Consider the following 14,566-nt stretch of genomic DNA (forward strand, 5'->3'; position numbering starts at 1 on the left):
GTTCTGCTCCAAAGACATACCTGTCCTTCTTTGTTTTTAGGGCTTTAATGCTGATCATGGAGAAATGCAGTCAAATGCTCTACCCCTGAGCTATACCCCAATCATGGAGAAATGAACTGGGGAAACAAAGATGAAAGCAGGTGAAGTTGCAAATGTTATAGGCTCTCAGAATTTGTCTCAAGGCTGGGGCCTTCATCCATAGCTCTCAGTCCTGCCTCCAAGATAATAAGAGGCAGCCTACTGGACTTTTGCTCTCAGGCACAGGTTCAAAGGGTATGGCTCACAAAACATGTCCCAAAACTGTTCTAAAAATACATTTTAAATGGTTGTTACTTTTCCCAGTTATGAAGTAATACATGGACACTGAAGGAAAATAAATGGCAATAAAGAAAAATATAAAGAATAAATTTAAATCACCCTAATTCTATAACCTGGAAATGATTAACATTTTGTTCCAGTCTTTTTTTTTATTTTTAACCAGATAAATGTTATCAGCACTCACATAACAAATACCTTTCATATATAATGTAAACCACCCACCAATAACCTTAAAGATTTCTATCAGTCTTTTTCTGTCTTCAAATAGAGAAATGATTCTCAGTATACATATAATTTCTACCTCTCATAATTATAAATTACATTGACTGCTATTACCATAGTGAAAATCTTGAAACAGTTTAAATGTTCTTTAATAGGAAATAGCTAAATAAATTAGAATATAATTATATATTCTAGAGAATGAAATACTAAGTGATCATTTAAAAAAATACTATTGCAGAAGTGTGTTTGCTAAAATGGAAAAATATTACAGTGCATTGTATATGTTTAAAGAGCGAGAAGAGAGCTGTTTTTTACAATTAAAATTTTTTACTTATTAAAAAGGAGAGGGAGGGTACAAAATTTTGTGTATAGTACAATCCTTTTCTTGATGTGAAAAATAAATTTCTGTACCTGGCACTGAGCTAAGCTCCTTGTGTGCATTTTCTAATATAATTCTCTAGGCTTTAGAAAAATTAAAAAACAGTTCCTCTTCACAGAAACATGAGGACTTCAGGAGAAAATAATGCAAATATTGTCCAGGGTAGAGAGGAAAGGAAGCATGAAGTCTCCTCTAGGTAGAGCAATATGCCTTATGCACTTGAGAACCTGGATGATTGCCCTGAGAAGGTTTGGGGTTGGGACATGTGCAATTCAAGAAGCCTGTGGGTAAATGAGGAAGTGGTCAACAGTTGGGGACAGATGTGTCTGGAGGGTGAGCTGCTGAAATCCAACCTCACCCATGTCATCATTTTGATGTTCCCTTCTTGAGTCAATCCAGTAAGTGGGTAAAGGATGACGTCATGAGGACTTTTCTTTGAAATTGATCAGAACGGGGAGCAGAGACCCAGGATTATAAGATGGGACTGAAGAATTCCTCTTGAGTTTTAAAGGGTCACTGTGTTGTAAGAATTAGTGAGCACTCTGAGTCCCAACTACTTCCTACTGGACATAGAGCACTTTGTTCATTTTCTACAGAGCTCCCTGGACCAGATAAGGAAATGCCATTATGTGCCTTCCCCTATTGGTAACTACTCAACTTAAACCCAGAGGAAGCAGAAGTACCAGCCCCGTCTTCGGGACTCCTCTGTTGCGATGGATGGCCCGGTCACTCTTCTACCCCCAAAGCCACCACTGTTCCTGCTCCAGCCAGAGCTCCATTGGTACATCTGGTGACCTGGCTGTCAAAAGGGCAGGAGCAAAGTGGCTGCATAACTACATATGCCTGTCAGTGGGTATGGCCTTTCTATAGAACCAGCCTAAGTGAGGAAGGCTCCTGGGGGGATGCATCTAAGACCCCTAAGGTCATACCAGGGAAGCAGCTATCCATGTTGCCAAGGAGTACAGCTGCCTGCCCCACACTGGGCGCAGTGCTTGTGAGCTCTGATACTGAGCAGTGGTGCACCTGGGCTGCTCAGTCCATTGAGCGTCCAACTCTTGATTTTTGGCTCAGCTCAGGATTTCAGGATAGTGAGATGGAGCCCCGCACTGGGATCCACACGGGGCGTGCAGCCTGCTTAAAGATTCTCTCTTCCTCTGCCCCCCGCCCCCGGCATACTGCATGTGCACTCCCTTAAAAAAAAAAAGAGCAGCAGTTATCATCTCTTATCATTTTTTTATTATTTAATGTCATTTTAATCACTAAGATATTCTGAAATCTTATTGTAACATCAGCCTGTTTTGGGTTATCAGCAAATAACCAGCAATCAGATCTACTTGGCCTTTGAGTCATAGACTATCAGCTAGGTTTTATAACCCATAATGTCTCAGGAAGTTACTCATCAGCAGCTGGGGGGAGGGGAGCTTATTTCCATGGGTAGAACCAAACGCACATTTATTCCTGCCCTCACCTTAGTCTAAAGACATTAGGGTGATTTTACTTCCTAATTTTATTTCCCTCTTTCTCTGCATATTTAATGAAGGGGTAAGTTCAAGTTCTTTGGATCCTAACTCCTGATTAGTTTGTGTTTCTCACAAAAACCTCCATCAGGCTAAGCCCACAGGTGCTTTTACTACTGGTAATCCAATTAAAATAGGGCACTTCATCACCTTCTCTGTCAACATCAGAGCTGTCCATAACAGAGGTCAAAGAGGCCTTCAGACACTGTATAGTTGAACTCCTTCACTTTATAGATGAGAAAATTAAGTCTTAAAGAGGGTAGGTGACTTGTCCAAGTTCCCATGGCACCGAAGCCAAGACTGGGGTTCAGGCCTCCAGTTTCGAAGCTCAATGCTCTTCCATGTGTAACTCTCCATAGGGCTGGGAAAGGGGTGGGGTCTCCAGGTCCCCAGGCAGGTTCCTGCAAGGTCTCCCTAATACTACTGCAGCCTCTTACATTCCTAGGGCCAATCCTGGAAAATGGGGGAAGGTATCTGCATTTTAGGGTTCTGAGAGAGAAACCAGAGCAAACCCTGTACCTCTTTGAGTCCTTGGTGAGGGATCTGGAAGAAATTTTGGCTCTAAGAGATGGTGACAGAAGAAAGAGAGAGCAGGGAACTAACCCACCAACACTGCAGGCATGTGTGTCCCACTCCTCAGGAGAGATCGTAAGAACTTAAGCCTTGGCATATTGCCTGGAAATGACTTGCAAAGGAAGCACTTTGCAAAGTGCCTTTGATTGGGTTCAGGCAAAATGGCCATGCCGAGAGTGAATATAGTCCTCGGAATGCTGTCTACAGTCAGCCTCTCCTGGAAACAAGGGGCCAGCCCCATATCATTCAGACCTGTGTGGTTTAATTCAGATAAATGACAAAGAAGACATGGATATTAATGTTTTCCTGTCCAGTCATTTTCTGCCCAGACACGTCAGGCCAGAAGCCCACTGTAGGAAATGTTTTCCATTTCCCTTCACAACCCCAGGGCTGAGCACAGGCCTGGCACAGATTAGGTCAAATGGAGATTTTTGGTGAAGAGATTCTCACTTGCCTGACTCCTTCTAAAGTCCGGGGAGGGGTCCCTACCCTGCGTTCACTAGCCATATGTCTTTGTCGACTTCGCAAAAGTAAACAGTTTCAGCCACATTTGGCTACCTTGCAGACCCTGAATCTTGCATCAGATGGCATTTGAAAGGTCATAAGCACTTTTAGGATCTGCCTAAGGGGAAGCTGAGTCAGGATAAATTGAGTTTGAGTGTGGTAGGATGTACTTACGGGGCTTGAGACCACTAAGCCACCCACGGATACTTAATTTATTTCTAGCCACCTTGGTGTCATGATTGTTTCTTGCAATGCTCCTACCCCCCACCCCATGCCAGCTCGATCTACTTCACGACATGAGGGCACAGAACCTGAGGTCACACGATGTTATGAATGTGTCCCACTGCACCTGGCATTTGACATATGTGGGTGGTGGATGAGAAACAAGGTCTGAAATGCATGGTGCCAGAAGCAAGTCTGTGGAAAACCTGACCACCGTCAGATATGTGAAACTGACAGAGAAGATTTGGTTCTCATTTCTATGCAGTCAAGATGGAAGCTGTCTCCTTTCAAGAATATACTTAATAGGGGCGCCTGGGTGGCTCAGTGGATTAAACCCCTGCCTCCGGCTCAGGTCATGATCTCAGTGTCCTGGATGGTTCAGGTCATGATCTCAGTGTCCTGGGATCAAGCCCCGCATCAGGCTCTTTGTTCGGCAGGGAGCCTGTTTCCCTCTCTCTCTGCCTGCCTCTCTGCCTACTTGTGATCTCTGTCTGTCAAATAAATAAATAAACTCTTTAAAAAAAGAATATACTTAATAACGCACCATATACACTTATAAATGCAGTGCGCATTTTAAAATTTTTTGATAGAAATCAAATACAACAGAATTTCTGTGTTTGCAGGGCACAAATCTACAGCAGCATTTCTCTATCTCAGCTAGCAGTATTTCCAAGCAAACTTGGACGAACCCGTGCTAGAGGAGTGACTGAACGATCTCTCCTTCTCTTTATAAAATGAAGAGGTGATCAAAGAGTACACAACCTTCAATTAAAGAAGAAAAGAGTCCGCAGGCATAAAATGTGGGGGAGAAGTATGATAGGGTGCCGTAAGAATGTTAAATAATAAAAACGCCATGCTGTATTTTGGAATTTACGGCATTTGTGGTGTTTATCTACTTTTCAAAATTTGTGATTTGTTGTGATTTTTTCCAAGTTAATAATATTCTCTCTCACATATGCTTTTGTATTCATACTTCTGGATTCCTTTTCCTTAAAGAGGATGCCAAAAACTGTGTAAGCTTCAGGCGGAACAGAACCCAGATCTGTTCTTGGACTAGATGCTCAATTAATGTTAAAGGAAGAAGACGCAGGACTAACAGGTCTGAGGTGAGGGGGTGAGCGGAAGAGGGCCAGAGAGGGCCACAGAGAGGGATTTCCCGAGCAGATGGCAGCCCAACAGAGCCACTGTGTGGAACTCTGGGAATTAAGGTGGGGCAGGGGGTAGTGGTGGAGAGCAGGAAGAGGGGAGGTGTGGAAATGAGGAGGAGGAAAGCTCCAACGAAACATTTTCCTGGCCTCACAATTTGTCCAGGCCAGCGCCAGAGCAAAAAGACTCCATGTTACTCAGGCTAATTTTAGCGGCCTACATAGGTGCACAAGGGACTGGATGTTTTTTGTTTCTAAAAGGTGACTGCACCGATTTGAACAATTGCTCATCTCAGTGGGACCCTAAGGGAGGAAAGGCAGTGCCAGCATCGACCTTGTTTTATGGGTCCCAAACCACATATCCCACTAGTGAGCCTCTGCCGTCTCGTCTCCTCAGAACAGAACTCCTCTTCCCTGCCTCTTCGGGAAATTCCTCAAGGGGAGTCTCCATATTTGTCGCCCCGGTGAGTAAGAGCTGGGCATTTGGCTTACATTGCACCAATCAGTGCTCTTCCCTGGGATTTTAAAATGGGAGAATCTCCAGAGCGGATCTCACCTGCTTTGGGAGAGAAGTGCGAGGACTGCCAGAGCCTGTCTACACTCCTATGTGGGGAGTCTGTCTGTGCCAACAAAGTCAGGCACTGGCAGTGTGATGAGGAGACTGTCTTCAGACAGGACAGAAGAGCCCCCCGCACCTAGCCCGATGCTCCAGAGGGCTCCACTCTGCCTTCTCTGGGAGACATGTCCACGTCAAACCCATGTGCCTCTCCCCTTTGAGAGCCAAGAATTCTCAGTGTAAATGGCCCTGAGTCTTTTCCAGAGGCTGCTTGGGTCTCCTCCCCAGGTCTGTCCTGCTGAAGGCCAACCATGAAGCAAATGTGTACACCCCCAAGCCTAAGGAGGGCCAAGCGTCTGCTGTTTGGGGAATCTGGTGTGTGTGTGTGTGTGTGTGTGCGCGTGCATGTGTGTGTGTTGGGGCTGGGTGTGGAGCTTGGACATGCAGGCTGGGGTGTCCACATTCATGCATGTTAGACCATTTGTGCTCTGGATCAAAGCTTGAGGTAGGAAGAGAAGGGAGAAGGCCACAGGCTAGGGGTTGCCCCTGCCTCCCATGAGGCTAAGTCCTAAAGTAGAACTTTGAGTGGTGGCAGAATTCTAAATTCAAACCTGGCCTTCCAGGCAGAATGATCAGAACAGATCTTATTTAAGAATTTGTAACTTCGGTTTGTAACTCTCCAGTATTTAGACACACAGTGTGTGGGAACCTGTTTGTATTCTTGCCCTGCATCTCACAAACGTTACGGGCAGGCCTCCATAGAAACAAGAGAAGTCCCATCTTCTGAGTCCCTGTTCCTGACATGTGATGCACCTTGCCTTTCTCCTACTTTGATCTTATACATTAATAAAGAACGAATTTTTGCCTAAGCTAATCTGGATTTATGTAACTTTAATCAAGAATCCTAGCTAGTGGGATGCCTGGGTGGCTCAGTCAGTTAAGCGGCTGCCTTTGGCTCAGGTCATGATCTCAGGGTCCTGGGATCAAGTCCCATGTCGGGCTCCTTGCTCCGCAGGGAGCCTGCTTCTCCCTCTGCATCTACCTGCCACTCTGCCTGCCTGTACTCTATCTTTCTGACAAATAAATAAATAAAATCTTTAAAAAAAAAAAAAAGAATCCTAGCTAGTACAGACAGTTAAGTGTTGGAGTAAGGACTTGAACCCAGGCTCTGATTCCTAGTCCCGTGTTCTCTTTAGCAGGTCCCACCAGCTGCTTAACCACCTCTCCAGCTGCAAGCCGAGCAAATCTTGCTGATACTCCAGCAAGGAAAAGTCAGAAGCCAGGGAAAAGAATTTTACGTACCTGACTCCTAAAAACACTTGCAGGAGAGTGCAGAGGCCGGAGACGAAGAAAATGGTGCTGATGAGGTAGCTCTGAGTCAGGGGGTCATGCTGCAGGCACAGGTCCTTGGCCAGGATGAGCGGCACTGCCACGAGCCCCCCCAGGGCCGTGAGGAAGTGCTGTGGGCAGAGCAGAGAGAGTGGACAGGCATGTAGGTGCTGCGGCTGCCTCCCCAACCCTCATTTCCGGTCCCCCGCCAGAGGAAAGAGCTCTACCTCTGGTCTCAGAGGAGCCTGACCAGGAGTGACAGGCAGACATTCAGATCAACAGTGGGAATGAGGGAGACCAGCAGGAAGAAACAAAGACCCAGCCAGAGGGTCTGGGGTTCAAGGGCACAACCCCAACACTGGGAACTGATATTCTGGGTAAGAAACCCAGGCAGGGACACAAAACAGGAGGACATAACAGGAACCAAAGAGGGGGTCTTAGGAATAAGAACAAGGCAAGAGGGGTGACTGGGTGGCTCAGTCGGTTAAGTGTCTGCCTTCAGCTCAGGTCATGATCCCAGGGTCCTAGGATTGAGCCTAGAAGCAGGCTCCCTGCTCTGCCTCTCATTCTCCCTCTGCCTGACTCTCTGCCTACTTGAACTCCCTCTCTCTATTAAATAAATAAATAAGATCTTCTTTAAAAATCTAAAAAAAATCTTTAAAAAATCTAAGAAAAAAAAAAAAAAAAAACAAGACAAGAGGCTCATAATTAAAACAATGTACAAGGTGAGGGCAAGACTAATGACCAGGAAGCCTTGAGCACATTCCCCTGGACAGATCATATGTTAAGTCACAAACAGCCTTGGCAAATTTAAGAAGGGAATCATACCAAGGGTCTTTTCTGAAGGTAATGGTATGAAACCAGAGGAAAACCAGAAAATTCACAAATCTGTGGAAAGTAAGCAACATCCCCCTGAGCAACCAATGGGAATAAGAAGAAACGAAAAGGGAAATGACGAAAAAACAAAATGAGAAAAACAAAAATGGAAACACAAGATATCAAAATTCCTGGACCACAGGAAAGTAGTTTTAAGAGCGAAGCTCATAGTGATAAAGGCATAGAAGAAAAATCTCAAGCAGCCTAATTCTACACCTCCAGGAACTAGAACAAGAAGAATAAAGTAAGCCTAAAGTTAGCAGAAGGGAGGAGGAATGTATGTCATTAAAATGTCCATACTAGGGGCACCTGGGTGGCTCAGCGGGTTAAGCCTCTGCCTTCCGCTCAGGTCATGGTCTCAGAGTCCTGGGATCGAGCCCCGCATCAGGCTCTCTGTTCAGCGGGGAGCCTGCTTCCCCCTCTCTCTCTCTGGCTGCCTCTCTGCCTACTTGTGATCTCTCTCTCTCTGTCAAATAAATAAATAAAACCTTTAAAAAAAAATGTCCATACTGGGGCGCCTGGGTGGCTCAGTGGGTTAAGGCCTCTGCCTTCGGCTCAGGTCATGATCTCAGGGTCCTGGGATCGAGCGTCGCATCAGGCTCTCTGCTCAGCAGGGAGCCTGCTTCCCCCTCTGTCTGCCTGCCTCCTCTCTGCCTACTTGTGATTTCTCTGTCTGTCAAATAAATAAATAAAATCTTTTTTAAAAAATGTCCATACTATTCAAAGCCAGGTATAGAGTCAATGAAATTGCTGTCAAAATTTCAATGACATTGTTCACAAGAATAGAAAAAAAACAATGCTATATTGTGTATGGGACAACAAAAGACCTCAAATAGCCAAAGCAATCCTGAGAAAGAAGAACAAAACTGCAGCCATCATAATTCCTCATTTCAAACTTTGTTATAAAGCTACAGTAATCAAACAGCATTGTACCTGAAAACTGGCTGTTATTTTCCTTTACCTTAAAAAGTACAGCAAAAATGAAATAATAAAAACATACCGGAATTTCATTCGTTTGCCAATGACATATGCAGATTTTTTGCAGAATTTGATAGCAGTTTTTGAAAACTGGAAGCATGTTATTTTCAAAAATCCAAAAAACAAGAAAGGAGAAACCAGAATGGTACTATCATAAAAGTAGACAAATAGACCAAAAGAACAGAATTGAGAGCCCAGAAATAAACCCATGCACATATGGTCAACCAATATTTGACAAGGAAGCCAAAAAGACTCGTGGGGGAAAGGGTAGTGTCGTCAATTAATGGTGCTGCAAATAATAATAATAATAAAATTTTAAAAAAATTAATGGTGCTGCAAAATCTAGACAGCCACACACAGAAGAATGAAAAATCGAACTCCTATCTCGCACCACTCACAAAAATTAACTCAAAACGGATTAAGGGCTTAAATGTAAGGCCTGAAACTGTGAAACTCCTACAAGAAAACACAGCAGAAAAGCTTCTTAACGTCAGGTCTTGGCAAAGATTGTTAGCTCTGACACAAAAAGCACCAACAACAGAAGCAGAAATAAGAAAGCAGGACTACATCAAAGTAAAACGCTCTGCGCGGCCAGAGAAACAGTCAGCAAAATAAAAAGGCATCCTACAGAAGGGGAGAAAATATTTGCAAACCATCTATCTATAAGAGATTAGTATCCAAAATTTTTAAAAAATATTTAATTAATTTATTTATTTAGGAGAGAGAGAGAGAACGACCAGGAGGAAAGGGAGAAACAGCCTCCCCGCTGAGCAGGGAGTCGGATGCACGGCTCGACCCCAGGACCCTGGGATCATGACCTGAGCTGAAGGCAGAGGCTTAACTGACTGAGCCACCCATGTAAAGCCTTAATATCCAGAATATCTAAGGAACTCAGTAGCAAAACCCAAATAATCTGATTTAAAAGTGGGCGAGAGACTTGGAGCTCGGGAGGACGGGGAACGGGTAGGAGGATCCTGAGCTCACCACCTTCCATGCTCACAACTAGATATCATCCCCGTCCCAGTCAAGAAACCGAACAGTGATCCGAAGACCAGCAGAACAAATCCCACAACTGAATATAGAGAAGAAGCTGCGTCTGAAAGGTCAGGAAGGTCGGAAAGATGGCGGGAGGCTGCCCGCCGCGGGGAGCGACCTGTGCACACAGAGAAGGCAGAGAAATGGGTCCTGGCACCAGGGAGCTCACACAGGGGAGACGAATCCCCGTACCCTTTGGCTTTAGACACCAGAGCGGCTGCACTCCAGGAGTCTGTAAATCCTGGGGAGACTTGGAGCCTAGAGCTGCAAAAGTCAGCTGACTCAGTCCTGGGCCAATCAGAAGGGCGAGTGACAGCCGGGTCCCCGCCCTTAAAGAGCCAGCAGCCTGTGTGGCGAGGCAACGTAGAAATGGCAGTTGAGGGGCGCCTGGGTGGCACAGTCGGGGAAGCGACCGACTCTTGGTTTCAGCTCAGGGCTCAGGTCGTGATCTCAGGGTTGTGAGACCAAACCCTGTGTCATTAGCTTTGCACTCAACAGGGCGTCTGCTTGGGACTCTCCCTCCCTCCCCCTGCCCCTCCCCCTCCAAGCTTGCTCTCCCTCTCTCTGTCTCTGTCTGTCTCCCTCTCTTTCAAATAAATAAATAAATAAATCTTGAAAACAAAACACGGCAGTTTATACAACATCTGGAGCAAAGAGGAGACAGGTCTGTTCAAACTGATTGTGGAGCGTGCTTGGAGGACTTTTTTTGAAAACGAGGGAGCTGGTGGTGCCCTTTCCCTCCCGCATCGCTGGCATGAACAGAACCACGTGCAGGAGGCGGGGCTGCACAGACACCTGTAGCCTCTGCCGGGCTCAGGGCAAATTCTGTCAAAGCAGCGCACGTGCCCCGCCAACCGCAGGGGGCAGAGCTGCCGGCGCTGCCCGCCCCACCATTGCACCGAGCCCGGCCTCACACCCCCAGCCGCCTGGCTCGCAGCCCCCAGCCGACAGCCGCCTAGGTGCTTCAGGGATCTGGCATGGGACTAGTGGCCTACTGCACTTGGCTAACACTGCCACCCTGCTCCCAAACTCCCTGGTGGGCATGCCCCTTCAGAGGTGGACTGCGCTGAAAGGAGCAGTGACTCAGACACCACAGCAACATGTTAGCAACACACCAGAGACTCCCCTGAAGGGCCAGGTCCCGGTGAGCAGGGGACACTGCCCTGCAAGACACACAGGGCCTCGTCTTCATAAAGTCACTACTCTCTTATTTATTTATTATTTTTTTAAAAAAAATTAAAAGATTTTACTTATTTATTTGAGAGAGAGAGACAGTAAGAGAGAGCATGAGACAGGAGAAGGTCAGAGGGAGAAGCAGACTCCCAATGGAGCAGGGAGCCTGATGCAGGACTCGATCCCAGAACTCTGAGATCATGACCTGCGCTGAAGGCAGATGCTTAACAACTGAGCCACCCAGGCACCCAAGTCATTACTTTCAAGAGCCAAAGTCATAGCTGACTTTCTTAACACAGAGAAGCAGACACAGAGAGGCAGACAAAATGGGGAGACAGAGAAACGTATCCCAGATGAAAGAACAGGACAAGGCCATGGCTAGAGAGCTAATCAAAACAGACATAAGTAACATGCCTGACAGAGAATTTAAAGCAATGATCATAAGGATACTCACCAGACTTAAGAAAAGAGTGGAAGACGTGAGTGAGACCCTTAACACAGAGATAAGGAATAACACAGCAGAGCTATAAGGGCTCAGTAAACAAAATGGGGAGCAGATGTGTTGGGATGAAAAACAGGATAGAAGAAACAGAGGAACAAATGAGTGGCCTCAAAGGCAGAGTCATGGAAAGTAATCAAGCTGAACAAAAGAGAAAAAAGAATTACACAAAACAAGAATGGACTTAGGGAAATCCATCAAATGTAATAACATTTGTATTATAGGAGTCCCAGAAGAAGAAGAAGAGAGAAAAGGGGGCAGAAAATATATTTGAAGAAATGATAGCTGAAAATGTTCCTAATCTGAGGAAGGAAACAGACATCCAGATCCAGGAGGCACAGAGAACTCCTGACAACATCAACAAAAGCAGACCCACACCAAGATGCAGTGTAATTAAGCTTGCAAACTATAATGATAAAGAAAAAATCCTAAAAGCAGTGAGACAAAAGAAGTCATTAACTTACAAGGAAAAACCCAGAAGACTAGTAGGAGATTTTTCAACAGAAACATGGCAAGCCGGAAGGGAGTGGCATGATCTGGTCAAAGTGCTGAATGGGAAACATCTGCAGCCAAGAATACTCCCTATCCAGCAAGAACATCATTCAAAAACAGAAGGAGAGAGAAAACGTTTCCCAGACAAACAAAAACTAAGGGAGTTCATGACAACTAAACCAACCCCTCAAGAGATATTAAAGGAGACACTTTGAGTGGAAAGGAGAGACCAAAAGTGACAGTACAAAGGCAGGAAACACAAAAGCAGTAACAATGAATATTTCTATAAAAAATAAGTCAAGGAACTCACATACACACAAAAATATAAAATATAATAACATATACTTAAAACATGGGAGGAGAGGAGCACCTGCCTGGGATCGAGCCCCGCATCAAGCTCTCTGCTCAGCAGGGAGCCGGCTTCCCTTCCTATCTCTCTGTCTGCCTCTCTGCCTACTTGTGATCTCTGTCAAATAAATAAATAAAATCTTAAAAAAAAATGGGAGGAGAGGAGAAAAGAATGGGTTTAGACTTAAACGACCACCAACTTAATACAGACTGCTATTTGTAGAAGAGGTTATAGACAAACCTAATGACAACCATATATCAAAACCCACTAATAAACATGCAAAGAATAAAGAGAAATAAATCCAAATATGTCACTAAAGAAAATCAGCAAAATATGACAGAGAGAAAGACAAGAAAGGATCAGAGAAAATCTTCAGAAACAACCACAAAACAAATAAATAAATAAATAAAATAAATAAATAAATAAATAAAATAAATAAAATGGCAATAAACAGATATCAATCAATAATTACTTTGAATGTAAATGAACTAAACACTTCAATAAAAATACATAGGGTGTCAGAAAGGATTTAAAAAAAAAAAGAGTCGTCTATATGTTGCTTACACGAGACACATTTAAACCTAAAGACACCTGGAGATTGAAAGTGAGGGAGAAATAGTTATCATGCAAATGGATGTCAAAAGAAAGACAGGAGGAGGGCACCTGGGTGGCTCAGTCAGTTAAGCATCTGACTCTTGGTTTCAGCTCAGGTCACGATCTCAGAGTTATAAGATAGAGTCCTGCATTGGCCTTCACACTCAGCAGGGAGTGTGCTTGAGGATTCTTTCACTCTGTCCCTCCTTCTGCTCATGCTCTCTCTCTCTCTCTCTCTCTCTCTCAAATAAATAAATAAATCTTAAAAAAGAAAGAAAGAAAGAAAGGCAAGTAGCGATACTTATTTCAGACAAAATTGACTTCAAAACAAAGAGTGTAATAAGAGACAAAAGACACTATATAATAATAAAGGAGACAATCCAACAAGAAGATATAACAATTGTAAATATTTATGCACCTAATATGGGAGCACCCAAACACATTTAAACAGCTAATAACAAACATAAAGGAACTAATCAATAGTAATACAGTAATAGTAGGGGACTTTAACACCCCACTTACATCCATAGACAGATCATCTAAACAGAAAATCAACAAGGAAACAATGGCTTTCAATGACACACTGGAACAGATGGATTTAACAGATATATTCAGAACATTTCATCCTAAAACAGCAGAATACTCATTCTTTTCAAGTGCACATAGAACATTCTTTAGAATAGATTATGTATCAGCCCACAAAACAAGCCTCAACAAATTCAAGAAGACCAAAGTCCTACCATGCATCTTTTCTGACCATAACACTATGAAACTAGAAGTCAACCACCAGAAAACAATCTAGAAAGATCACAAATACATGGAGGTTAAGTAATATGCTACTAAACAGTGAATGGGTTAACCAGGAAATAAAAGAAGAAAAAAGAAGTACACGGAAACAAAAGAAAATGAAAGCACAACAATCCAAAACTTTAGGATTCAGCAAAAGCAGTTCTAAGAGGAAGGGTTGCAGCAATAGAAGCCTAGATCAAGAAGCAAGAAGAATTTCAAATACATAATCTAACATTATCCCTAAAGGGGCTAGAAAAAAAAAAAAAACAACAACAAACAAAACCTAAACCAGCAGGAAAAAAATGAAATAATAAAGATTAGAGCAGAAATAAATGAAAAACTAAAAATAAAAAAACAAACAAAAAACCAAAATGAAACCAGGAGCTGGTTCTTTGAAAAAAAAATTAATATAATTGATACACTTCAGGCCAGATTTATCAAAAAAGAAAAAATAAATAAAGTTACAAATGAGAGAGGACAAATAACAGCTAACACCACAGAAAGTCAAACAATTGCAACAGAGTATCATGGAAAACTCTACACCAACAAACTGGACAACCTGGAAGAACTGGATACATTCCTGGTAACACAAAATACCAAAACTGAAACTGGAAGAAACAGAAAATTTGAACAGCCTGATAACCAGGAAAGAAATTGAATCGATAAGCAAAAAACTCCCAACAAACAGAAAGTCCAGGGTCAGGTGGCTTCACAGGTGAATTTTAACAAACATTTAAAGAAGAGTTAATACCTGTTATTCTTTAACTATTTGAAAAATTGAAAAGGAAAGAAAACTTCCACATTCATTCTCTGAGGTCAGCATTATCCTGATACCAAAACAAAATAAAGACACTACTAAAAAAGGAGAACTATAGACCAATATCCCTGATGAACATAGATGCAAAAATCCTCAATAAAATACTAGGAAACTGAATTCAAGAATACATTAAAAAAAATCATTCACCGTGATCAAGTGGGATTTATTCCTGGGTTGCAATGGTGGTTCAATATTCCCA

General features: G+C 43.5%; 1 protein-coding gene across 2 annotated transcripts in view; it reads right to left on the reverse strand.

The window, feature by feature from the left end:
• Positions 1-14,566, reverse strand: part of LOC125081159 (solute carrier family 23 member 1-like) — a 47,936-nt gene that overhangs the window by 29,091 nt on the left and 4,279 nt on the right. For both annotated transcript variants that reach the window (XM_047695673.1, XM_047695674.1), the window contains exon 3: positions 6,739-6,896. In XM_047695673.1, the coding sequence (XP_047551629.1) occupies positions 6,739-6,896 (158 nt within the window). The remainder of the gene's footprint in view (positions 1-6,738; positions 6,897-14,566) is intronic.

The sequence above is a fragment of the Lutra lutra genome, chromosome 11 (genome assembly GCF_902655055.1).
Source record: "Lutra lutra chromosome 11, mLutLut1.2, whole genome shotgun sequence".
NCBI lineage: Eukaryota > Metazoa > Chordata > Mammalia > Carnivora > Mustelidae > Lutra > Lutra lutra.